This window comes from Scomber japonicus, chromosome 15, assembly GCF_027409825.1.
Source record: "Scomber japonicus isolate fScoJap1 chromosome 15, fScoJap1.pri, whole genome shotgun sequence".
In the NCBI taxonomy this organism is placed as follows: domain Eukaryota; kingdom Metazoa; phylum Chordata; class Actinopteri; order Scombriformes; family Scombridae; genus Scomber; species Scomber japonicus.
In genome coordinates this window covers 4080502-4105889 of record NC_070592.1, presented here as the reverse complement: position 1 = coordinate 4105889, position 25388 = coordinate 4080502, and the positions used below count along the sequence as shown (strand labels likewise).

The window sequence follows — 25388 nt, the reverse complement described above, 5'->3', positions numbered from 1 at the left end:
ATTTAGCCACATGTAAGAAGCAACACACTTAGAGAACAACCACCAATCAGTTCAAGGAGATTATAGAATATGCATCATTATGATCATGAAGGATAATAATAATAATAATAATAATGCATTTTATTTAAAAGGTGCCTTTCAAAGCACTCAAGGTCACCTTACAAGGCACATATAACACAACAACAGTACATCAAACAATATAAATCAGGTGACATTTAGTGCAAAGATAAATAATAAATATGAATGTGACTACAAAGTGCATTAATATAATAAATAAACAAGAATGAAGATTGCAGTTAGTGAGAGACAGAGTAGGCCACTCTGAATAGGGGCGTTTTCAGGATTTAAAGGTAGAGAGAGAGACTGAAGTGCGAATGTCTGGTGGGAGAGAGCTCCACAGGCGGGGGCAGATCGGCTGAAGGCTTTCGACTAGGGCTTTCAAACTACGCAAACACTGTGCGTCGATGCGTAGTTTGAAAACAAAAAATGGCGGCAGCGAGTAGCGGTAGAGGCAGCAGCAACGCAAGTGAGTCAGTTGGGATATTCTCATTAGTCAGCTGGCTGATGATACTACACTGTTTCTAAAAAATGCAAGTCAAATACCTATTGCTCTTAATATTATTAACGACTTCTCCAAGGCTTCTGGTTTATGCTTGAATATTAATAAATGTGAACTGATGGCTGTTAAAAACTGCAATGTTCATTCTATCTGTAATATCATGGTAAAAGATGAGGTTAAATACTTAGGCCTTACTATCACTAAAAATCAAAAGTTAAGATCCTCCCTAAACTTTACTCTAATTATTCAGAAAACTCAAAAGAAATTGAATCAGTGGTTACAGAGGGATTTGTCCTTGAAGGGTAGAGTTTTAATAACTAAAGCAGAGGGACTTTTTCGACTAACTTATGATGCCATTTCATTACACCTAGATAGTAAGATTAGTAAATCTATTGATCAGATGCTTTTTAACTTCATATGGAGAAATCGTACACATTATATAAGAAAAAGTGTGGTTATGAATAATTATGAGTCTGGAGGACTTAACTTTTTGGATTTTACCACCCTGAATAATACTTTTCACTAAAAACTTTCTTAAAAATCCTTATTCAATTTGGAACTTTATTCCCCATTACATTTTCTCTCGCTTTGGAGGCCTGCACTTTATATTAAGTTGTAATTATAATGTAGACAAACTCCCTGCTAAACTGTCTGTATTCCATAAACAGGTCCTTCTAGCAGGTCCTTCTAGCATAACTTCTCACCACACCGATATATTATTTGGAATAACAGAGATATTTTATCTAAAAACAAGTCTCTTTTTTTTTAAACTTGGTTCCAGAATCAAATATGGCTGGTGAGTCAATTGTTTAATGAGGAGGGATCATTGCTCTCTTATAGAGATTTTTTATCCAGGTTTAACCTTCAAGTGACTCCTAAGGAATTCTCTGTCGTTATTAAAGCGATTCCAACAGGCACCCTAATGCTTTTTAGGAACAGACGGATGCCTTCAGCTATTCTTGTATCTCTCCCCAACTCAGTTGACTCCCCAGAAGGAAAAATATGTTTCTCTTCACAGTCCCAAAAAAATAATAACAAAAAGATATGTGCCTTATTCCAAAGAAATATCATCACTACCCCGTACGTCACTGCATATTGGAACCGTTTAGTTAATAATATTGACTGGAAGAAAGTTTGGATGCTCCCCCACAAATTTTTAATTGTAAATAAGGTTAGGGAGGTGTCTTTTAAAATTATCCACAAATACTACCCTGCCAACCATTATATGCAGAAATTCAAAAAAGACATTAACACACACTGTTCTTTTTGCAATTTACACCCCGAAACCGTTTTACATCTGTTTTGGCACTGTCCCTTTACAAAGAAATTATGGGCAGACCACAGTAGATTTATTATTGATCATCTCTTCAAAGATTTCCTTCTACTCTGGGAAAATGTTGTGTTTGGCTTCCATAATTATCCTAAGCAGGAAGAAAAATGTTATTTCTTAACAAATTTTATTTTATTTCTGGCAAAGTTTTATATCCATAAGAGTAAATTTAATAAGAAAGAATCTTGTTTTGTTGTTTTTCAGAAAGAAATTGAGCATTATTTTAAGTTACTTGATAATTTGACTAATCAAAAGGCTATTAAAACGCTAAATATCAGTACCTATTACAACATTTTCATTTAATGTAACTACCCCTGGCTCATCTGTTATCTTATGTCTTACTTGTATACTGTTCATTGTATACTGTATGTACGTTTCTTTTACAATAAAAAATAAATAAATAAAAAAATAAAAAAATTAAAAGTGAGCCAGTTGACTCTGATTAATGTAAAAAACCAACTCGTAATTCTGTACCTGCCACATCAACGCCATCTGAAAGGCTTTTTTCAGTTGCTGGAAACATTGTCACCAAAAAAAGGGCAAGCCTGACTGCTGAGCGTGTTGAAATGCTAACATTCCTCCACTCCAATGCATGACTACACCATGTCTTGGATTAAACACACACTACACATCGTATTCTAGAGTGAAAAGGCAGAGTGTATGTTCCTGTGAATGAAGAGCAGTTTAACCTCTTAATGCACGCTGTTCCTCTCACGGGACGGGACGATGTTAGGAGGTAGCCACACGTTCTTCTGAATGTTTTAAACACCAACCCTTAAACATATATATTCATGCCGTACATTGTTAGAAAGCTTAGATTGTCCTGATTCATTCAAGACCACTCACGACTTATATGGTTGCTCACAGCCGTAATAGTATTAGCAATTAGCTCGGCTAGCCCCTCAGCTAAAGTAAGCTAACAGCTATAATGCTACATACCTTCAAAGTCTTCCCTTTATCCACAACGATCATCTTATGACTCAGGGCTTTCTGTACAGCTCGTCAAGTATCCATTCTTGTGAAATATGAAATCTGTTTCCATAAAACCGAAATACTTTCCTCAGTATGTCAACATGTACTGTATTTAGTCCAAAACGACAACCGTGGACATCATTCATACCCTCTTTCAGCACGAACGCAGCATATACACACGACCCACTCGGACCACAACACACACACATACGACGTGTGAGTAGGCAGACGGTTTGTGTTTTTTTTCTCGATTGGCGGATCAATTTCTTTTTTTTCTTTTTTCTCTGATCTGAAAAGTGAACTGTTTATTTTCTTGTTGCCGGAACTGAAAAAAGTACTTGCTTTATTTTGAAAAACCGGAAGTGCAACGTGAACTGATTTATTATTATTTTTGAAACGGAAAAGTACTTGCTTTATTTTTTGTTTGAACTGAAGTCAGGAATGAAACGGCATATTATTTTCTTTTTTGTGTGTTTATAATATATCGGAAGGAACAGAAATTTTGTTGTGTTTTTTTGTTTTCCTTATAAGTTGTGTGTATATCATTGTGGTTTATTTTAAGGGTGTAACTAAGACAAGGTTCATCCTTGTGTGGTTTGAAAAACTTAAAAATCTTACATGTCAAGAGAGAGACCTGGCTGGCACCTCAGATATATATATATATATATATATATATATATATATATATATATATATAAAAAGAAAAAAAAAACTAAAAAATAAATAAATAAACACACTCAAACCGTCACAACATGTAACGTAACACACAAGGAGCAAACCATATATGGTCCGTTTACGTCATTTCCTGACCTGCACGTGCATCTCAGAGTACACGTGACTAGATGTTTACAACCGTGAGCCTCTCCTGCTTCTGACGACACCACACACCAGCCAATCAGTGCTTAGGATCATACATACACGTACATGTCTCCAAAGCCAATGAGGACATGTGACCGACGACAACGTGGCTTTGATTGACAGCTGTTCCAGCCAATGGAAATATTCGGTGAAATGACGTTGATAACCTTTTAGCCAATGGTCTGAGGTTTCCAACGGTGTATGACGTATGACGCTAAACTATCAGTTTGGCGGGGTTCTTATATACAGTCACAACTTGGTCATGTCGTTTAGGCTAAAAACATAAAAAATAGGGGCGTGTATTAAGAGGTTATATTTAGTTGGTTTAAAAAGAACACTGCTGCTGTTTATATTTCATTTATTTTATGTTGATAACATTTTCTTGATTCTTGTACAACAGTTTTATTTATTGAAAGTATTTCATTTTATTTTATTTTATTTTTTGTTAAATGCCACCTCTGGCGTCAGATTGCACTATTGTTTTCATTACTTGAATTTTATTTTGGAATTTGGTAATTTTTGGTTAAAACAATAAAAATATGTTGGAATGAAGAAATTTGTGTTTTTTCAGTGAGATACATAAATTAGCACATGTAAATTGCTATATAAGGCAAATAATGGGAAAATAATCGATAATTGAATCGAATTCGAATCGAAAAAATTAATCGTTAGATTAATCGATGCATCGAAAAAATAATCGCTAGATTAATCGATTACAAAAATAATCGCTAGATTAATCGATTACAAAAATAATCGTTTTGCCCAGCCCTACTCTCGACCCTATGGTGGTTAAGTTGGCAGATGGGGCGAAGAGCTGGTTGGCAGAGGAGGATCAGAGAGTTCGAGAAGGTGTGTAGATGTGAATAAGTTCAGAGAGATATGATGGAGCCAGGTTGTGCTTTTTGTTTTTGACTCTTAGTTGGACAAAATCAACAACTTGAGAACATCACCTTTAAAAAAAATCAATTATTTGAGGCAGCAGGTTAATCTATAAATAAAATAATTATCATTTATAGTTATGATGATGTCTTTGTTTTGATGTAATAAGGTTATGGAATGAGAGTACGTTACAAAAACTGGAAAACTATCCGTCTATATGAATAAATTAAACTCAAATAATCAACAGAAATTGAATAATTACAAAGACGTCACAACTGCCTCCATTTTAGTTTCACTTTTAACCAGTCGCATTAGTGTGTATAAAAATATATATTTAATGTATCAGTAAATTATTTTAGTTTTTAGGTTTTGGACTGTTAGTTGGACTAAATCAACAACTTGAGAACATCACATTGAGTTTATGTAAAGTTGAGACGATTAATGTAATTTAAAAAATAAATAATTTGAGCCATCATGAAAATAATCAGCATGTTAATCTATAAAAACAATAATTATTATAGATATGATGATGTCCTTGTTTTTTATATTAATTTCAATATCGGAAACAATCGGAAATAATCCAACTCGTGTCCACATTCAGGTCAAACCACCATGTTGTCTTTATACATCGACACACTGACGATAAATTACTGATTTTATAATAGTTCATTCATTTTATCATATCTGTTTTAATGTAATAAGGTTATGTAATCGGAGTAAATTACAAAAACTGGGAAACTATCCGTCTATATGAATAAATTAAACTTAAATAATCAACAGAAATCTGATAATTACAAATACGTCACAACTGCCTCCATTTTAGTTTCACTTTTAACCAGAGTCGCATTCATGTGTAAAAAAACTATTCACATTTTTTCTTAAAAACTCTCTTACCGCTGTTTACTGTCAGTCCCGTCCTCAAAAGGACTAAAATTGTGATGAGATACATCAACCATTTCCAAAAACATCTAAAATCTGATGAAATCATGAATTCCATCTTTTGAACCGTCTGTAGTTTCCCAAATACATCATAATTGATGAAGATCTCACAAACAAATGAACGAGTGACTCATTAACATACAGAAGGAAACAAAAACTTCCAGTTTTCATTGTATTTGTTCATGAAAATAAAGACTTCAAAATAAACAGTGATGGTATTTTTTCCACCAAAAATATAATTACTACTTTAAAAGAAATGGCATCATCTCCTCCCTCACTTTTTAATGCATTTTTGTGCAACACATTTGAAGAATATGTTTTAATAGTCAGTATGAACTGTTCATATGGACACCTGACTGCTGTTTGAAGACAAAGAAACAAAGGAAGTAGTTACCTCCGACAGTCATGACTGGCTGAGCAGGGTCTGTAAATAAAGACAACATTAATATAACTAATTCACAGCTGGATTGAGTCATACTTTTCATTCAAATTAACATTTAAAAAAGCAAATCCTCATAACTGATAATCTGTAAACACAGGAAATAAAGTTAGAAATTAAAAAATGGACTAAAACAATGACCCAACTATGAAAAAAGTTGAAAATGAGCTTTATGTCCGTGAATTGTTTGAGTTGTTATCAGCAGTGCAGCATCAGCTTCAGTCCTCAGTGACACTCAGGAAGACTTCAGCAGTAGTCTTCTGTGGTCAACCACATTTTAGCAGCTCGACACACATCAGCGGTGTCACTGCAGTCACACACTAAATAAAACACTTTCAGTTGTGAGACTACGTGCATGAAGCTCAAGTGAGACGTGACTAAAACCATGTTGATTAAAACTGAAGTTTCCCTTCAGACAGAAAAACGTGGCTCAGACACAAGATGTTCGTGGTCGACTAGTCATTACTTCAAGACATTTGTGGACTAGTCATTGCACATTTATTCCATTAATTTAATTATTTGAATATATATTTCTGAAAATGGTTTGAGTTCCAGGTCTGAGAAAGATGTTTTAACTAACACTGAGCTACATTACAAAGAAATATAAAACTGTAACAATGAGCTTTCAAAATATCTACTTTTAACAATCACACTGATGAAGCGAGCCACTTGTAAATGAATAAAGTGAAAATGATTCTGAATGTGTCAGAACAACCTGTGACTAGCTGACCAATGACTGACACTCTTCTCATCAAACATTGGGGGATTGCCCTCGCTGAAACGCCTCCTCTAGAGATCTATTCTAGTTTGAAGTACAGCTCAGTTTGTAGAAGCGAGAATGAGGAAATGAATGGTTGTTTGTGAGCCAATTCTTTAATGTCTTCCACTTCATTGGCAGGTTGATGTTTTTACAGCTGTAAAATTATTCCAATAATCTGATTGGCACTTTTTGATAATTAGCTTGTTGTTTAAGTTTTCTTTTCAAGCACAAATATCAAACTTTATGTGATTATCTGCACTCTAAAAAATGATTCAGGAGGTTAGTTAGTATGACTTCAAACATGAGCTTTTTCAACATAAAAAAAAAATGTTACATGTCCATTATTTTATTAAGTTGATAACTTATTTCAAGAAGTTGATTAAAATTAAAAATGAAGAAAGTTGTCTTAACTCAAAAATATATTGATTTTGGAAAAGCATTTCTGCCTTCACTTAACAAGGAAAAGAATTAAGTTAATGAAACTTAATATTGTATTATAATATTAAGTTAGTGCAGCTTCCTGTCACGTGTGCCATATTAAAACAGAGAACGTGACTAACGGCCATTTTATGCTGCCAGACTCCACCAGCAACAGAGGGAGAGACCGCAAGATGTGAAGGTCAGCGGTTGGATTCATTTTACTCGGTGAGTAAATATGCTTTTATTGTCTTTATTGTATGTGCAACAGTAAGTAATTATCAGCACTCAGTCCAGTTACACAACACTAAAACTGAAATGTCCGCAGCATGCTTTGTCTTCAGCTTTTAGCTAGCTAGCTAAACTTCTTCAAAGTAACTTAACTTTTAACGGTAGTATGCCAGCTGTAGTTTAAAAACAATTTTTATGTTAAAAGTTGGTTGATTAACCCCTTTAAGAATGGAGCGGCCGCCGGAAGTCACGTCGTAACATAACTGCCCTAAATTAAGACTATGTTAGGTAGAGTGGTCCCTTTTTTGTAGCTGGAAGCTAAGACTGCTGTCTTTCGCGCTGTAGCATTTTCGCGGGTTGATGACGGCTTTGCAGTACGTTACGTTACATTACGTTACATTACATTATGTGCGCAGCAGCGATATAAACACATGGTGGCGCGAAGAAGTCACGGGAAACAGTGATGTATGTCGGAGAGATAGAGAGAGAGAAATAGAGACAATATCAACTTAGTAGTTTCTAGTGTATTTTAGATATTTTCACCGTTGGTTTTGAGTATTTTTTTCTGTCATAGTCAGTCAGTAGTTTTAGTGTTAGTTCGTGGTTCATTTTTACCACAGCTCTTCAGCAGTTTTAGCTAGTTTCTTGTTTTTAGTACGGTAAATCAATAGTTTTTAGCATACTTTTCCATCATTATATTGTACAGATTCTAGGGATATAAAGCACTTAAAGATACTCCGTCAAATGACAGTAGACAAAAATGCCAATGTATATACAGTATCTCACAAAAGTGAGTACACCCCTCACATTTCTGCAAATATTTTATTATATCTTTTCATGGGACAACACTATAGAAATGAAACTTTGATACAATTGAACAGTAAATCTATAAGCTATACAAGCTGTACACTTATATCAAAGTTTCATTACTGTAGTGTTGTCCCATGAAAAGATATAATAAAATATTTGCAAAAAAGTGAGGGGTGTACTCACTTTTGTGAGATACTGTATTTCTGTTGCCTTGTATTGCAGATGAAACCATCAAAACGTCTTTGCACTCAGTTCCTAAAAATGAGCATATCTCAAAAACTAAAAAAGATAGATTGTTGCAATAACTTGTATAGTGTTTAGAAATATTTTGTTTTTTTTGTAGAAATGTTTTGGATCACCATGTTTTGTGTGTTGAGTAAAATGTGGTGAAAAATGTTCCGATTTTTATATTTTTTTAATACTTACGGCATAATTTCAATACTTCTAAGTTATTATTGCCCATTGACTTTCATAACCTTTTAGTTTAAGTTGTACAGATCATAGAGATATGAAGCACTTGAGGATACTCCAAGAAATTACACCACTATGCACAAAATTAACAACGTAGGCACTGGCGGACCATTTCTATTGCACTTTTTAAAGGGTTAAAAGAAAATTATATTTTGCACATGCAATGTGCAAATGTAGGCTGAGAGCCAACATCATGTCGAATAAGTTACAGCCCCTGAAAATAAAATTAAGGGACTCCGCAATCAGAGAAACCTGTGATTTGTGATCTCTTAAAAGCAACATTTCCCAACAACGGTTAGCAATGGATAGCAACATTAAAACATTCAAAAACATCATATAGACAGCAAGTTATTACTACAGGTCTACTGCTACCTAAAATCTAAGTTCTCATATACAGAACTTGACTTCAAACACAAAGAAAGACTGACCTACTATAGGTATGAATGTATATAACGTGGTTCATATCAAATAGAACCCCCACAGAAAAACTATACTTTGTGTGCGTCTTGTTTTTTATTGTTACTCATGTGTTTAATTCTGACATTGATTCTGGCCTATTTATGCTAGGTTGATGGAGATCTCAACACTGAAGTGTTGAAGATCATTGTAACCAGAGGCGTCACATCTGATCCAGCCAGCGCACAGATAGTGATTGAGGGAACAGAAGTCATGGAAGACGTAGACGTACCCAGAGCCTGTGCCTTGCTCATGGGGCTGATCTACTCATTGAATCTCAGCTACCCGAAGGAACTCAAAAAGACTTTTGAAGTGTTTCAAACGGTGAGCTGGATAATATGAAAGCAAGTCCGAAGGTAATGGCTCTGAAAAGTAAACTGCTGTACAAAAAAATGTGAAGACTGCACTTATGGAGCAGGAAATGTTGCATTTATGTTTATGCATTGTATTTGTATATTTGTTAATTTTTTTCTGTATACACTCCAGTTCAAGTTTTTCTGAATAGTTAAAGTACTTGAAGTACACATTTACACTTGAAGTTCAGTAAATATTGTACATCATATCTGTACATTTTGTTGTGCTGTATACACTTTATTTTGTACAAGTTCAGTACATTTATAACATAATGCAGCTTCATTAAACATATTGAAGATGCTTCAATAAATGTGCTTTGATGGTAAAACTGGAATTGCATTGTCTAATTTCTTCTGACTTAAGTGAAATAAGTTAGTTGTACTCAATAAAATTGAGGTAACAATTTGCATGGACTTTTCTGAGTAGAAAGAAAGTAAAATAAAGGAGCTATAGCAACTTAAATAAAGGAGTTATAGCAACTTCAAAAGAGTAAGTTGACCACTTATTAACACTAAAAGTTTGATATAAAAATTGAGTTTGTTCAACATAATTAAGCTTGTAGAGGACAAAACAAATTAAGTTGGTTGTACTAGACTAATTGAGTTAGTCCAGCTACAAAAGTGTCATGGGAACTACTCAATAATGTCTTAGTTGGAACTACTTAAAAAGATCAATGCAAATTGTTACAACAATTTTTTTAAGTTGAGCCAGTGTATTTTTTTTTAGAGTGTGTTCCTTTTTCTTTCTTTTACGTCTCAGTAAATTCTTTTTGTTTTTGACTCTTAGTTGGACAAAATCAACAACTTGAGAACATCACCTTGAAAAAAAATCTATTTGAGGCAGCAGGTTAATCTATAAATAAAATAATTATCATTTATAGTTATGATGATGTCTTTGTTTTGATGTAATAAGCTTACGGAATAAGAACACGTTACAAAAACTGAAAAACTATCCGTCTATATGAATAAATTAAACTCAAATGACGTCACAACTGCCTCCATTTTAGTTTCACTTTTAACCGGAGTTAGTATTAGTAGTATTAGTGTGTATAAAAAAAATATATTTAATGTATCAGTAAATTATTTTTGTTTTCAGGTTTTGGACTGTTAGTTTGACTAAACCAACAACTTGAGAACATCACATTGAGTTTATGTAAAGTTGAGACGATTAATGTAATTAAAAAAATAAATAATTTGAGCCATCATGAAAATAATCAGCATGTTAATCTATAAGAACAATAATTATTATAGATATGATGATGTCCTTGTTTTTTATATTTTAAATATCAGAAATAGAAAAATAATCCAACTCGTGTCCACATTCAAGTCAAACCACCATGTTGTCTTTATACATCGACACACACTGACGATAAATTACTGATTTTATAATAGTTCATTCATTTTATCATATCTGTTTTAATGTAATGGTAGTAAATTACAAAAACTGGGAAACTATCCGTCTATGTGAATAAATTAAACTTAAATAATCAACAGAAATCTGATAATTACAAATACGTCACAACTGCCAACATTTTAGTTTCACTTTTAACCAGAGTCGCATTCATGTGTAAAAAAACTATTCACATTTTTTCTTAAAAACTCTCTTACCGCTGTTTACTGTCAGTCCCGACCCCAAAAGGACTAAAATTGTGATGAGATACATCTTCATCACACAGTGGACTCAGTGAAGTTTCTAAAACTCCAGTTTTATCCGAGTGTCAGCCGATGCTTTGTCTCTGCGGTAACAAACTGCAGTCTGCTTCCTACTTCTGTCATCTGTCACACGGATGTAGAAACGTCTCTATATAACGGTTCTACATCTATAGTGAGACTGCCTGCAGGGTGCATTCAGGTGCTGCTCATAAAGTATGGACATTATGCTGCGTTCAAGTCACGTCAAAGTTTCCTACTTTGAGCAGGTTTTGCTGCACGGTGCATGCTTCATTTTCTGCAACATCTTATTCAGATAACTGTCTTTAAACAATAATCAGGAGTCCAAATAAACATTGAAGCTGTTTTTCTTGCTGTAATGATTCCTCCTGTTCATACTGACCATTAGAAGATCCTTTATAATTTTTACAATAGAAGTGATGGAGGACTAAATCCACAGTCCTCCTGTGAAAAAATATACTTAAAAGTTGATCTGAAGCTAATATGATGATGATGATGACTATTATTATTATTATTACTATTATTATGTATAATTATTTGAGCATCAGGAAAATAATCAGCATGTTAATTTATAATTAAAATAATTATCATTTATAGTTCCTTGTTTTATAATTTTAAGTATTGGAAACAGAAAAATAATCAAACTTGTGTCCACATTCAAGTCAAACCACCATGTTGTCTTTATACATCGACACACACAGACGATGAGTTAATAAAGGTTTTATAATAGTTAATTCATTTTATCATATTTGTTTTGATGTAATAAGCTTACGGAATAAGAATACGTTACAAAAACTGAAAAACTATCCGTCTATAGTAATAAATTAAACTCAAATAATCAACAGAAATGATAATTACAAAGACGTCACAACTGCCAACATTTTAGTTTCACTTGTAAACAGTGTCGCATGTCTAAAAAAACTTTTTTTAAATTTTTCTTAAAAACTCTCTCTTACCGCTGTTTACTGTCAGTCCCGTCCCCAAAAGGACAAAAACTGTGATGAGATACATCTTCATCACGAAGTAAACTCCGTGAAGTTTCTAAAACTCAGTTTCATCCGAGTGTCGGACGATACTTTGTCTCTGCCACAGTAAACTGTTTCCTGTTTCCTGTTTCTTACTTCTCTAATCTGTCACACGGATGTAAAAATGTCTCTATATAACAGCTCTACATCTGTGGTGAGACTGCTCTGTACGGAGCATGCTGCTCATAAAGTACGGACGTTATGCTGCATTTTAGTCACGTCAAAGTTTCCTTCTAGCAAGTTTTGCTGCATGGTGCATTTTCTGCAACATGTTAAGATAACTTAAACAACAGTCAGGACCTGTTTATCTTGCTGTAATGATTCCTCCTGTTCATACTGACCATTAGAAGATCCCTTCATAATGTTTACAATGGAAGTGATGGAGGACTAAATCCACAGTCCTCCTTCTGTGTAAACATGTATTTAAAAGTTGATGTGAAGCTAATATGAAGCTTCAGCGTCCAAATAAGTCAAATCTTCATCTTCTATGTTTCAACGTTAGTGTTTTTAGTAGCAAAGTCTTTTTGTTACTATACTTCCACCACAGCTCAACAGGGAAACACTCTCCGAGGAAACACACCTTCCTGCAGGAGCTGGACTATCAGTGCAACCTGATTGGGCTGCTGGTTCCACCTCATGCTCCAGTAGTGACAAGAACCCCAGTAGCTGTTGCCTGGGTAACAGCTAATGGAGATCCAAATAAACTAAAACTAAACTAAACACCAGCAGAACACAAAACTAGAGAAGAGTCAATCAGGAAGGAGAAGGACAGAGCAACTGTCTCTGACCACTACATGTACCATTCCCTTTTTGGGGCTTGTCTTGCTTTTGCCTCTCCATTGTACCTGTTGTTACTTTCATTTGCACCAAAGCAAAATTGATTCCCCTAAATGAACAGACTGATATCCCTAAAGTTTAACTGATGATAAGTGTTCCCTTAATTTTGTGGAGCAGTGAATGTAACCCAATAGAGGAATTGAAACTTGCAGAAAACCCTATGACTCTATCTTTTATTTATTTATTTACTTATTTTATATTGTGTGTTTTTGCGTGTTTTTATTTACTTTAATCCCCTGTTTCAAAACTTTTCAAATGTTTAAATAGAACTTAGAAAAAACATCATCTACGAAATATGACATCTAAAAATACAGCACCTGCATGATGATAAACTCTAGTAAAGTCTAATGTGGTTTGTCAAAGAGGAGTTCCCCTACTTTGTTTTCCAAGATGGTGGACACCCTCACACATGCGTGGTGCAAATTGGCCAGTGACAGAGGAAACATCAAATGTGAGACTTGAGCTGTACCTTAAGACTCTTCTCTTTGACTATTAGAGGGCAGAAGTCACTGAACTGCCTCTTGTAGAGACCGCCTCTAAGAAATGTATTTTAGTTTGAAGTACAGCTCTTCTGCTACTGATGAGAATAACGGCTCCTTGAAATGAGCTGGATCTTATGAGTCTGTGCCTTTCAAAGAGCCTTTCAGAAAATGACTCACTGTTCTTGTTTTGTTTGTTTTTTAGAGGCAGGTGCTACTGGGGTCATACACACAGTGACATGTGTGCAGCAGAAAGGCCAAATAGCCGACAGGAGGAAGCAAAAGAGGAACAAAGAAAAAAGAGGCAGAGACACACACAAAAACCCTATCTTGTGCAGAGCTGTTCCTGTATTTGTTTCTGCTTTACAACATAATCACCATGAAACAGTATACAGTATTTAAGTATATTTTGTTTGGGCTTTTGCCTTTAATGGACAGGTTAGTAGAGAGACAGGAGACTGGAGGCAGAGAGGGGGGAATGACATGCAGGATAAGACCGCTCGGTGCGGGATTCAAACCGGGGTCGCCTGCAGTGAGGACTGTAGCCTCAATACATGGGGCGGGTGCTCTACCCACTGAGCTATGCTCAACCCCAAAGCATTTAACATTTTCAATAAATAAAATAAAACTGTTTTATTTCTCTGTTTCAAATATTTGTTCTCACTAACAGCGGTCCCTCTCTGCATTCAATCTGCAACCGACTCAAAAACTGCACACTCTCTTGCTCTCTCTCCCTCTCTGGCTCTCTCTGTCTCTTTTTCACTCTCTCTCTCTCCACATGAAGGAGGGGATACTGAAAGTGTGTGTTCCTCCCTGAACCTTGACAACACACAGCTCTCATGACTGACTGAGGCCACGTACACAGGTAGCCGGGTATTTATAAAAACGGATATTACCCCCCCCCCCCCCCCCCCCCCCCCCCGTTTTCAATAATAACATCGTCCACACCAGATCGTTTTCAGAAAAGTTTTCATCTACATGAACCCACATAAATACACTGCATAAAGCCTAAACAAGGCCCTGTTTTCCTAAATCTCCACTTTGGCCGGAGTTTTCAGAAATAACCGCTTTCAGTGACCTAAAACTGAGTTTTCGTGTAGATGAAAGGCAAAAATGCATGAAAATATAAACATTTTTACAGATAACCGGCTACATGTGTACATGCCCTGAATCTCTATGCTCATGGTAAGGGGAGTGGGTGGATAATGACAGATGAAAATTGGGCAGAGCATGATAGCAAAATAAAACAAAATCTGATCCCTTATTTCTTCCTAAAGAGTCGTTCAATCAAATCGGTTGCTAAAGTCACACCACTAAATACTGCTGACAAGTACCAGTTAATCCAGAAAAGAAATGCCAAAGATGTATTTATGAAAGCAAGAGGAGATAAAACCTTTTAGCTCTCAAGACTGTACTGGTATATATCCAGTATATGGCTTTAGTGAGAAAAGAAACAAGAATGAATTAAAACTGCAAGCAGTGATGAACGGGCCCTCGCGCTCCCATGCACCGCCTTGTACGCGCATGTCGGTGCATGCTGCAGTCACATGGCCGACACAGCGGGCACGTAGACGTCTTGGCACCGGGGCTCGTAATGAACACTCTGTGATGGGGCTATGTCACATTGCATGTGTCCACTAGGTGGCGCTAGAGATCACCCACCAATAACATGTCATGTTGCAGTGTATGATGTGGAGAACACATCCTGTAAATTTCATGTAAATCGGATAATGTTTGTCATATGAGGCTGACTTCCTGTGTCCAGTAGGTGGCGCTGTGTATTTGACACAGTATTGATGCGTAGATGTGTTCAGGGCGGGACCCTCTGCATGCATGATGAATTTGGTGTAGATCAGACAATATCTGTAGGAGTTATAAGGACTTCCTGCTTTATGGCGAAGCATCGAAATTGTCCGCACAGCCACGCCCAACAGGAAGAAGTCATAAAAAAGATTTTGATAACTGGCGTTATGTCTTAGCTGATTCAATTTCAGGTGTAATTATTAAGATTATGGGAGTAATTAGTGAAAGAATGAAGCAAGTGACTTCCTGTTGCCAGTAGGTGGCGCTATGACTGTCACTAAATATGAGACTGTACATGTGTTCAGACCAGGACCCTGAACAAGCATATTAAATTTGGAAAAGCTCAGACCATGTGGAGTCAAGTTATGAGGGTTTGAATTTTCATGGCGAAGGATCGAAATTCGCCACGTCACCACGGCAACCAGGAATGACGAGGGAAAAAGCTTTTGATAACTATTCATCTCCAATGTCTCAAGATGATCCTGTGTGAATTTGAAGTGGATGGGATGAAGATTATGGGAGTAATTAGTGAAAGAATGAAGCAAGTGACTTCCTGTTGCCAGTAGGGGGCGCTATGACTGTCACAAAATACGAGACTGTACATGTGTTCAGAGCAGGACCCTGAACAGGCATCTGAAATTTGGAAAAGCTCAGACCATGTGGAGTCAAGTTATGAGGGTTTGAAATTTCATGGCGAAGCATCGAAATTCGCCGCTTCACCATGGCAACCAGGAATGACGGGGGAAAAACCTTTTGAAAACTTTTCATCTCCAATGTCTCAAGATGATTCTGTGTGAATTTGAAGTGGATGGGAAGAAAACTCTAGGAGTAGTGCATTCAAATATGATGCCACAATTTGCATTAAAATCAATATTTTGATTCAAAATGGCCGACTTCCTGTTGGTGTTAGGGTATGTGTCCAAGAGACTTTTTGGTGCGTCTTGACATGTTGAACATGTGTACCAAGTTTCGTTTCTCTATGTCAATCTGTCACGAGGGGCTCGCTTTTATTGATTTTGTAGGGGGCGCTAGAGAGCCATTTTGTCACGCCCATTTGTGCAAACCATAAAATATCGAAATTTTCGCCGGGTCTGGCTTGCGTGTAAACTTTGGTGAGTTTCGCGGCACGTTCAGGGGGGCAAAAAGGCCGTCGTCGTGCAAGAAAAAGAAAAATAATAATAATAATAATAATCTTGACAGATACAATAGGGCTTCGCGCTGGTCAGCGCTCGGGCCCTAATTAAAGCTACAAGCAGCGATGAACAGGCCCTCACACCTCCATGCATCTCGTGCTGTGGCACAATCCAAATGCTCGCATCACAGGCACAAAGTTGTCTTTAGACTCAACCTGTTAATGGACATTGTGAGGCTGGTTAAAATAATACTTCCTGTGTCCACTATGTAGCGCTAGTTAACACCTACTAAGCATACATCATGTTGTAGTGGTTAAGAGCGCATGTCATGTACAGTACACAGCGGACCCCGGTTCGAGTCCGGGCCGGTGGACCTTTCTGCATGTCACCCCCCTTCTCTCTTCCATAACTTCCTGTCTCTCTACTTTCAAATAAAGGTGTCTATGCCAGAGAAAATCTTCAAAAAAAAATGTAGAAGGAATTCATTAGAATACAAGGCCTGCAAATGGCAAAAGAAACACCAAAATTGACCAGTTATTGCAACATGGTTGACTTCTTGTTGGAGTTTGGGTATGACTTCAAGAGACTTTTACATCAAATTGGTAGGAGGGGCTTCAAATGTGAACATTTCTAGGGGGCGCTGTCGAGCCATGTTGCCACAACCAAACCTATGGATGTTAACTAGCACCACTCCACATGTGTTTGTCAAGTTTCATGACAGTGAATGCATCCCTTGAACCTTAGAAACAGCTTCGTATTTCATGGCGAATAATGTGTCGCCAAGGCAACAGCTTTGGCTGAAGGGTCATAAGCTTCGTAATGTAGTATCACCAAGGTGTTACATCTTGGCTGAGTAAATATAGGCCTGTATATGTCTTCTGATCAGGACTCTTACCAAATATATTCAATTTGGGAAAGATCACTGTGCCACCACAGCAACACATTTCCACAAAATTCACCAACTTCATAATATACAATCTCCAAGGTCTTGAGGCTTTTCTGAGTAAATTTGACATGGATCTGCTCAACCTGCTATCCATTCCACTGGGTAACACGAAAGACACTGTTTTGATAACTTTTCATCTCCAACGTCTTCAGATGATACTGACTGACTTTGAAGTCGGTGGGGTCAAACCTTTAGGAGGAGCTTGTTAAAGTATGCAGCCTGGAAATGGCAAAACGACATCAAAGTTGCAACAACAAATCAAAATGGCCGACTTCCTGTTTTACTTGTGCTCCCCTGGAACTTTATTGTGCATCTAGACATGATACATGCCTACCAAATTCATTCTTTTACGACAATATGTGTCAATGGGCTTAATCTTGTAGGGGCTGCTGTCCTATTTTTCCCTAATCTATTTGCACGACCCACAAAATATCACATTTTTTTACCACTTCTGACGCATGTGTAAAGTTTCAGGACTTTTCAGACACAAACCCTCAAAATGTAATTTTCTGGAAGAGTCGTTTGAGCCAATTCTTTAATTTACTCCACTTCATTTGTTGGTTGATGTTTTTACAGCTGTAAAATGATTCCAATAATGTGATTGGCACATTTTGATAATCTGCTATTTTTTTCTATTTTTTTTAAGGCACAAATATCAAACTTTATCATTTATACTTATGATGATGTACTTGTTTTATATTTATAAGTATTGGAAAAATTAAAACTCCTGTCCACATGCAAGTCAAACCCCCATGTTGTCTTCATACATCAATGCACACAGACAGCAGGTTACACACACAGACGATAAGTTAATCAATTTTATCATATTTGTTTTAATGTAATAGGCTAAAGTAATGAGAGCAAATTTTAAAAACTGAAAAACTATCCGTCTTTTTGAATAAATTAAACTCAAATAATCAACAGAAGTCTGATAATTACAAAGACATCACAACTGCCTCCATTTTAGTTTTCCCTTTAAATCGCATTAATGTATATAAAAACTTTTTTAAATTTAAAAACAACTCTCTCTTACCGCTGTTTACTGTCAGTCCCGTCCCCAAAAGGACTAAAACTGTGATGAGATACATCTTCAGCATGAAGTGGACTCCGTGAAGTTTTATCCGAGTTTATCCGAACAACCTGCTTCCTACTTCTTACTTCTCTAATCACACAGATGTAAAACGGTTCCTGCACTGCTCTGCACGGTGCATTCAGGTGCTGCTCGTAAAGTATGGACATCATGCTGCGTCCAGGTCACGTCAACGTTTTAGCAAGTTTTGTCGCATGGTGCATGCTGCATTTGCTGCACCCTTTTGTTCAGATAACTGTCTTAAAATAACAGTCAGGACCAGTTTTTCTAGCTGTAATCTTTCCTCCTGTTCATACTGACCATCCCTTCATAATGCACTTACAATGGAAGTGATGGAGGATAAGTCCACAGTCTTCCTTCTGTGCAAAAAAGTTGATCTGAAGCTAATATGAAGCTTCAGCGTCCAAATAAGTCAAATCTTCATCTTCTATGTTTCAACGTTACAGTGTTTTTAGTACCAAAGTCTTTTTGTTACTATACTTCCACCACAGCTCAACAGGGAAACACTAAGAGGAGAATTTGATGCTAAAACGACAGTAACTGTGTCAGATATCACTTGATATGACTAACTCAGACTGCTGAAGCTGAATAGAAGCTTCAGATATTGATTTAACCCTTATGCCTCAGTAGGGACAGAAAAGGGGCATTTGTCTTTTTTTCCGTGTTCTGTTTTAATCAGTGTGGCTGTAATTATGCTGTCGCTATATTCATTTTAGCAAATGTGTATATTTTTTTATTGATTTTTGGAAATTCAACAACGAATCCTATATTAAGTCTATAATCAACTGTGTAGAAACAATATTAACTTCCAGCATGCTAGGGCCCTTTTAGGTCCCGTTGAAACCATTAAAACGTTTTTTAAAAATCCATTTATGCTACAGCATAACTTCATGTATTCTGATTTGAAATTTTAGGTTTTACTTTATTTTCCAGGTTCATTTTAAAATTTGTATTGTACTTAACTATAGGCTACTAGGAAATCGTTAAGAAATTTGGCAAATCATCAACTGACAAAACATCAACACACATACAAGCCTTCACTCTCAATAAAATAAAGATATATATGGATGCTGACATGAGTTACAATACAGTCTTCGCTATTTAGCTTTGAAGGACAGTTTTAAATGCAGGACTTTAAATTGTGCCTGAAAATGTGATAATTCCACTTTACATAATTATCTGAACACTTTGTTTCTGTTATCTCTACAGAGAGGGTTTTATCTTTTCTTTCTTTGTTTCCTCACCTCTGTTCCATCTCTCCAGTCTGGTGACTCCCTCGGCTACCTGCTGTGCCTTGTCGTACCGCAGTTTCTTTGTATTTGTACACTTTGCAAACAAATTACCGTATTAGCGCCCCCTGCTGTTGAGTGTTAGTGTCGCTTTATCTGACTTTTTGGTTGATGAACCAGGCAGGGCTCTGGACTTTTCAAAAAATGTCCAGATTTCCAGTCCGCCTCTATTTCTATCTGTAGAAACAAGAAACAAGAAGAAAGAACAGATAATAAGAGTGATAGCCGATTAAAAGGGGCAGCTTTGTTTGAAATTAAATGTTGCACCAACACTCACTCAGCATCATTCATTTGGAGTCATGTTTCTGTCCACCTCTTGAATGTAAGTCCAATATTCACTCTTCGCTGTTTGCGCGCTATACCGTCTTCTGGCCACACGATGGCAGTAATGCTACATTTTAATGTTTAAACTAAAGAGGAACTGTAAGACTGTAAGACCCATTGACTGTACATATATAATACATAAATGATTGTTATTCTTAAACAGAACGAATTTCCTTAGTTAGTTGAAAATTACATCATTGTTTTACAGGCAACTTAATGTTATTATAATTATATTTTTCTTAACCATACTATATTCTTATACTATATTACATCATGCACTATCCTCTATATTTTAATTATAAAAATACAGACAGTTACATGATATTCTTACAGTAGTTTGTATATTACTCTTACATTTACACATCAATACAATATTGCATTACATTATACAGACACAATATAGAAGATATAATGTATATGATATAGAGTTCAGAGACAAAAATGCAGTACAGTGTTATTGCTTTTTATGAATGGTTGTTTTATTTGTATTATTTATTTCAGGGTGTTATCTGGACCAGCTGAAAAGGAGGATGAGACCAGCAGCCTTCAGTCCTCCAACCAGATGATGAGAGGATGACACAAGATAATGAACATGTGTTGCTGTTGTCTTAAGACAGACTTGTCCTTTAAACAGTGATGAAAATGTGAAAACTGGTTACCGGTCCTGTCCCAGATCAAATTCAAAATCCTACTTCTCACTTTCAAAACCCTCCATAACCTGGCTCCCCCCTACTCCTCACTCCCTCACTCCTTCTCTCCCTCAATCTCAATCTTGTTTTAGACATATGCTATCAGTGTTTTATATTTGTTACTATAGTTTGAGTGTAATGTAGTCTAGCTCAAGCAACAAGGAAGGTGGTAAGCAGGCAGACTCAGAATCTTGTTTGAGTGGATAAAAACTGATTTATTCAGTCTGGTGTAACAATGAACAAAATGTGCATCTAAAATGAAAAGAATACAACAATCAAAAATGAACAGGCTTAACTCAAGATACCCAACTAAGGCATGAACAGGTGCACACAGCTACTGCCAACCTTTCAATCCTCTAAACCTGCATCTCTCCCCTTAAATAGGCCCTCTACTCAATCAGGCAGAACCATTTATACTGCAGGGGAGTCCTCTAGCTTTTACCAATTGGCACGTAACAATACGACTTGTATCAGTCAACAGTTTACCACACTGTATCATTCAACATTATCTTTGTAAGACAACAAAAGATACATCATGAAGACACAAAACCAAACATTTAACTGAGTAAAATAGATCTCCATACTGACATTAGTGTATAAATACAGGAAGTAGCTAGGTGGTCCTTCCTTTTGTTTGTTAAGCGTATGGTGGGTAAGTAACAAAGCAACACAATGCATAGCTTATAAACTCAGTACTAAACCTATGGAGTTAGATTTGTTTCATAATGTTGTGTGTGTGCAGATCGACAATCTGTGTGTAAATGTGTAATTTGTAAATATAAACACCTTCCACAAATACAAAAAAAAGATTTGTATACTCACAAAAATATTTTGCAAATATAAAACGGATCTGCAAATACACAAACAAATTCCACAAATATAAAAAAATACATTAAATTAATTTACAAATAAATGAAAAGCATTTGTGAATATTGTAATAATTTTTGTGTATTTAAGATGGTCAGAGTAGCGTCAAGCTGCCACCACCTTTGGTAACCCGGTCTGGTCCGGTAATAGAGGTCAGAGAGCACCCACCACAGACAGATATATATAAAAATAGACAAATCTTTATTTCCAATTAATTTTCAGGTTAGGGACGTCTGCACCCGGCAGGCCAGTGAGGGCAGCTCCAGCAGGTCAGGCAGGTACTCCACCATCCGGCGACACCAACACTGCACACAAGAGAACACACCCAAAAAGGGACACTGCACACAAATCACTGCAACAGGTATCACACTACACACAATGGGAGCTCACAATCAAACTGGCTCCTTAGGGACCACTGCAACATAATGGGTCGAACCCCACTCCTGACGCTAGGGGGCGGTAGAGCGCTGCAAGAACAATGAGCCGCCCTTCACAGGGCTGCTGGCAGGCTAACGTCAATTCATTAAAAGCTTGTTTAAGACAAGAAAGCATATAACACTCAAACTTTCAGACTACAAGTAAGTTTATATAGAAATCATTAAAATACAGGACTTATCCTGCCTCGGTCTGGTGACGAGACCCCACCGTGGGGTCTAGGCAATGGAGCTGGGCCGGGCACCGGAGAACAGACTGCTCAGCTGACAGGTGTGGAGTCGGTTGGCGTGGTCGGCATCACAGGTATAGCCACTGCAGGAGAGCACAGATATTTGGCACGGCTACCCCCCGATCCCTCGCTACCTAAAGGAGGTGTCTGGCCTCCCCTCTTGATACAGGGCTGATCGACACAACGAACTCCCCTACTCAGCTGTCTTCACTGCCGGCAGCACTACAAGCTGCGAACAGCACCCACCCGCCACAGTGCCACTGGCTCCCGACCAAGCTCAGCCCGACGCTTCCACGTCCTCCCGTCTCTTTTTTTCCCGTGTCTCTCTCCCCCTACCTCTTTTCTTCCCAGCCACTGACCCAGGTGAGTCTCCTCCCCCTCCCAGGTGGACTGCATCAGCCCCTAATTACCCCCCGCTCCGGCGAGTTCCTCCGCCCTACGCCGCTCTCTCACTACAATATCTTCCTAACATTTACAACTTTCAAACAGGCATTACCGGCTGTGTCTCAATTCCGACCCAACTACGGGGCTGCATCCTTGAAGTACGCGGCCTTTGCGGCCTTCGAAGGATGCAGCCTTCTGAGGAACCTCCGAAGGCTGCATCAACCGTTGTTAAATGAGACGGTCTAGCCTTCGAGGCATTTCCTGGTTGCGTCACCAGCTGTTCCCTCCCATAAGACGAGAAAGACGCCACGACCGAAAAGACGGTGAAAAAGCTGAGAAAATTATAAGAGAGAAGAAAGGAGAAGAATAAAGGAAAGGAGAAGAAAGAAGGAAAACACACAAGAAAGAAAGAAAGAAAGAAAGAAGAAGAAAGAAGGAAAACACACAAGAGAAAGAATAATAAAATAACTAGAAAATTCCAGGGAAATTTTGAGTGCCACGGGGCTGCTGCCGGGACGAGTACACAATTTATTTCCAGTGTTCAAAAGTCACCCTGATCATATAACACTAAGTAACTTTTACTGTGGCAGTATTAAGTACATCTTACTGGTCAGTATCAAGTGTAACAGTAGATGTAAGCAGAGAGTAGCACACAGAGCACAAGGCAGTAGCAACATGCACTAACTCTAAGCACTACAACACAGTATGTACTCACACACACACACACACACGCACGCACGCACGCACGCACACACACACACACATCAGCCTGCATTTGAGCAGTAAGACTGTCAATATAATTCATATGTATATATAGAGAGAGAGTATCAATACTAGCTCAGTTAACTGGTAAAACAGACAGACAGGTAGAATTAGCCAATCACAAAAAGGTAGGTCAGTTCAGCCAATCACAAAAAAGTAGGTCAGATTCTGCCCAGCAACAGGTTGCTAAGGTCAGTTAAGGCCCTGCGGTTGCTAAGGCGATTTCAGGATCTGCCTTGAAAAATGTCTCAAAATTCTAAAAAGTTTGGCTTCTGACAAGGTTCCGAACAATTGCAAACTGTGAGAAAACCGTAACTCCTGTCCAAAAACTGAAAACACCGTGAGAGACACAGAAGCCGGCAGATTCTGACAGTGTTTATTTTATTCAGATATTCCTTAAAATGAGCGAGTAAGCTCAGTGCGAACACAGAGTGAGATTCATTTGAAAAGAGAAGACGATTACATTAGGTTTAATGGGGAGCGAGACAGGGATTGCCGCCGGTCTCGGCCCCCCCGTTTAAAGTTTGTGCAGACCCCGCCTGTCAACTTCACATTTTATGAATCCCAACACCTATGTCTATATTTTGACCAAAAATTATTTGTCTCCTTTTTACGGTTTAGCCGTGAGCTCGAGTTAAAAATAAAAATTAAGGTTATGTTTTACTGCTTCTCACACTCTAGCTAACTGCCGCTTCCACTCTAACTTTGAAGAAAAAGTGATTTCCACTCCTCGTTTGACTGCTCATAGTTTGAAAAGTTTACATGTTATGTAAAATAATTTGGTATTTTTCCAGAGAGGACAAATTTTCCTCCGTTTTGAAGTTTGAATCACGTTTCTACGTGCACGTATGAGCGAGCTAGGTGACTCTGAAAAAAGGTAAAATTTTGTGTTTTTAAAAAAAAATTCCCATTCATTTCCAATGGAGAAATCTCCCGGTTTTTTGGGAATAACTTTGGGAAACTTTGGAATTTCAACACCAAAAGTCATAGCACCCCTCCCCCGATCGAGCCGCACGTTTTGATGTATATATTGTCGGGGTTTTCTCAAAGCTGTGGGAGGAGTTACGCGCCGAAAAACGGCGGAAGAATAATAATATTAAGTATGGAGAAGATTAACAGTTGCCTCGGGGCTTCGCCCCGAGGCACTCCTCTCCAGCTTCTGGAGTGGAGTGCCTCGGAGCTTGAACCCCGTGGCACTAATAATAATCTGTAAATAATTATTCCTGATGTAATTTTTGTAAATAGTTAAATGTTTCATCACTTGATAATAAAAGAAAATATTAATCCCTTGTTCTTCCTGAACAGTAGCACTTTATGCCGTTTGTTAACCCTGTTATAAATTGTACTTAAGTTGTAAATACTAAATGGAATAGACAACGTGTAACAATTGACAATATTTTTTATTTTATAACATTAACATAAAATCACCACTTCTTTTTCGCCTGGTGGGGCTGGACCTTCCCCTCCATGCCCATCTTTTCCAGTATTGTTCTAAACACAGAGGGAAGCAAGAGAAAAGGTAAACACAGGGATGCTATGTTAACAGACAAAAGGGTTCTAATATAGCAAAAAATTATCATAATAATGAAGTATAACATATAATAGTGACTGTGTATATATATATATATATATATAAATATAAATATAAGTAAATATAAGTACATATATATATATATATATATATATATATATATATACATATATATATATATAAATATATATATATATAAATATAAAAAAATAAGTCAAGTAATAAAATATAGGTAATTAGTAAAAGTATAAAAGTATAAGTAGTAATAAGTACAAATAATTAAATAAAACAAACCAATGCTTACACTTGAATGAAAAGTCTTCACCTGTTGGTGTCGCCATTGTTGTGTTTTCGCGGCACTGAACAGCGCCGCGCAAAGGATCTTGGGATCTGGGAGCATCTGGGAGGCCGCGAAGGATA

General features: G+C 37.1%; 1 protein-coding gene across 1 annotated transcript in view; it reads right to left on the bottom strand.

Annotated features, from left to right (window-relative positions):
* Nucleotides 1-25388, bottom strand: part of LOC128374602 (uncharacterized) — a 105599-nt gene that overhangs the window by 51649 nt on the left and 28562 nt on the right. Inside the window, exon 2 of the mRNA XM_053334847.1 lies at nt 5932-5961. Coding sequence (XP_053190822.1) covers nt 5932-5961 — 30 coding nt within the window. The remainder of the gene's footprint in view (nt 1-5931; nt 5962-25388) is intronic.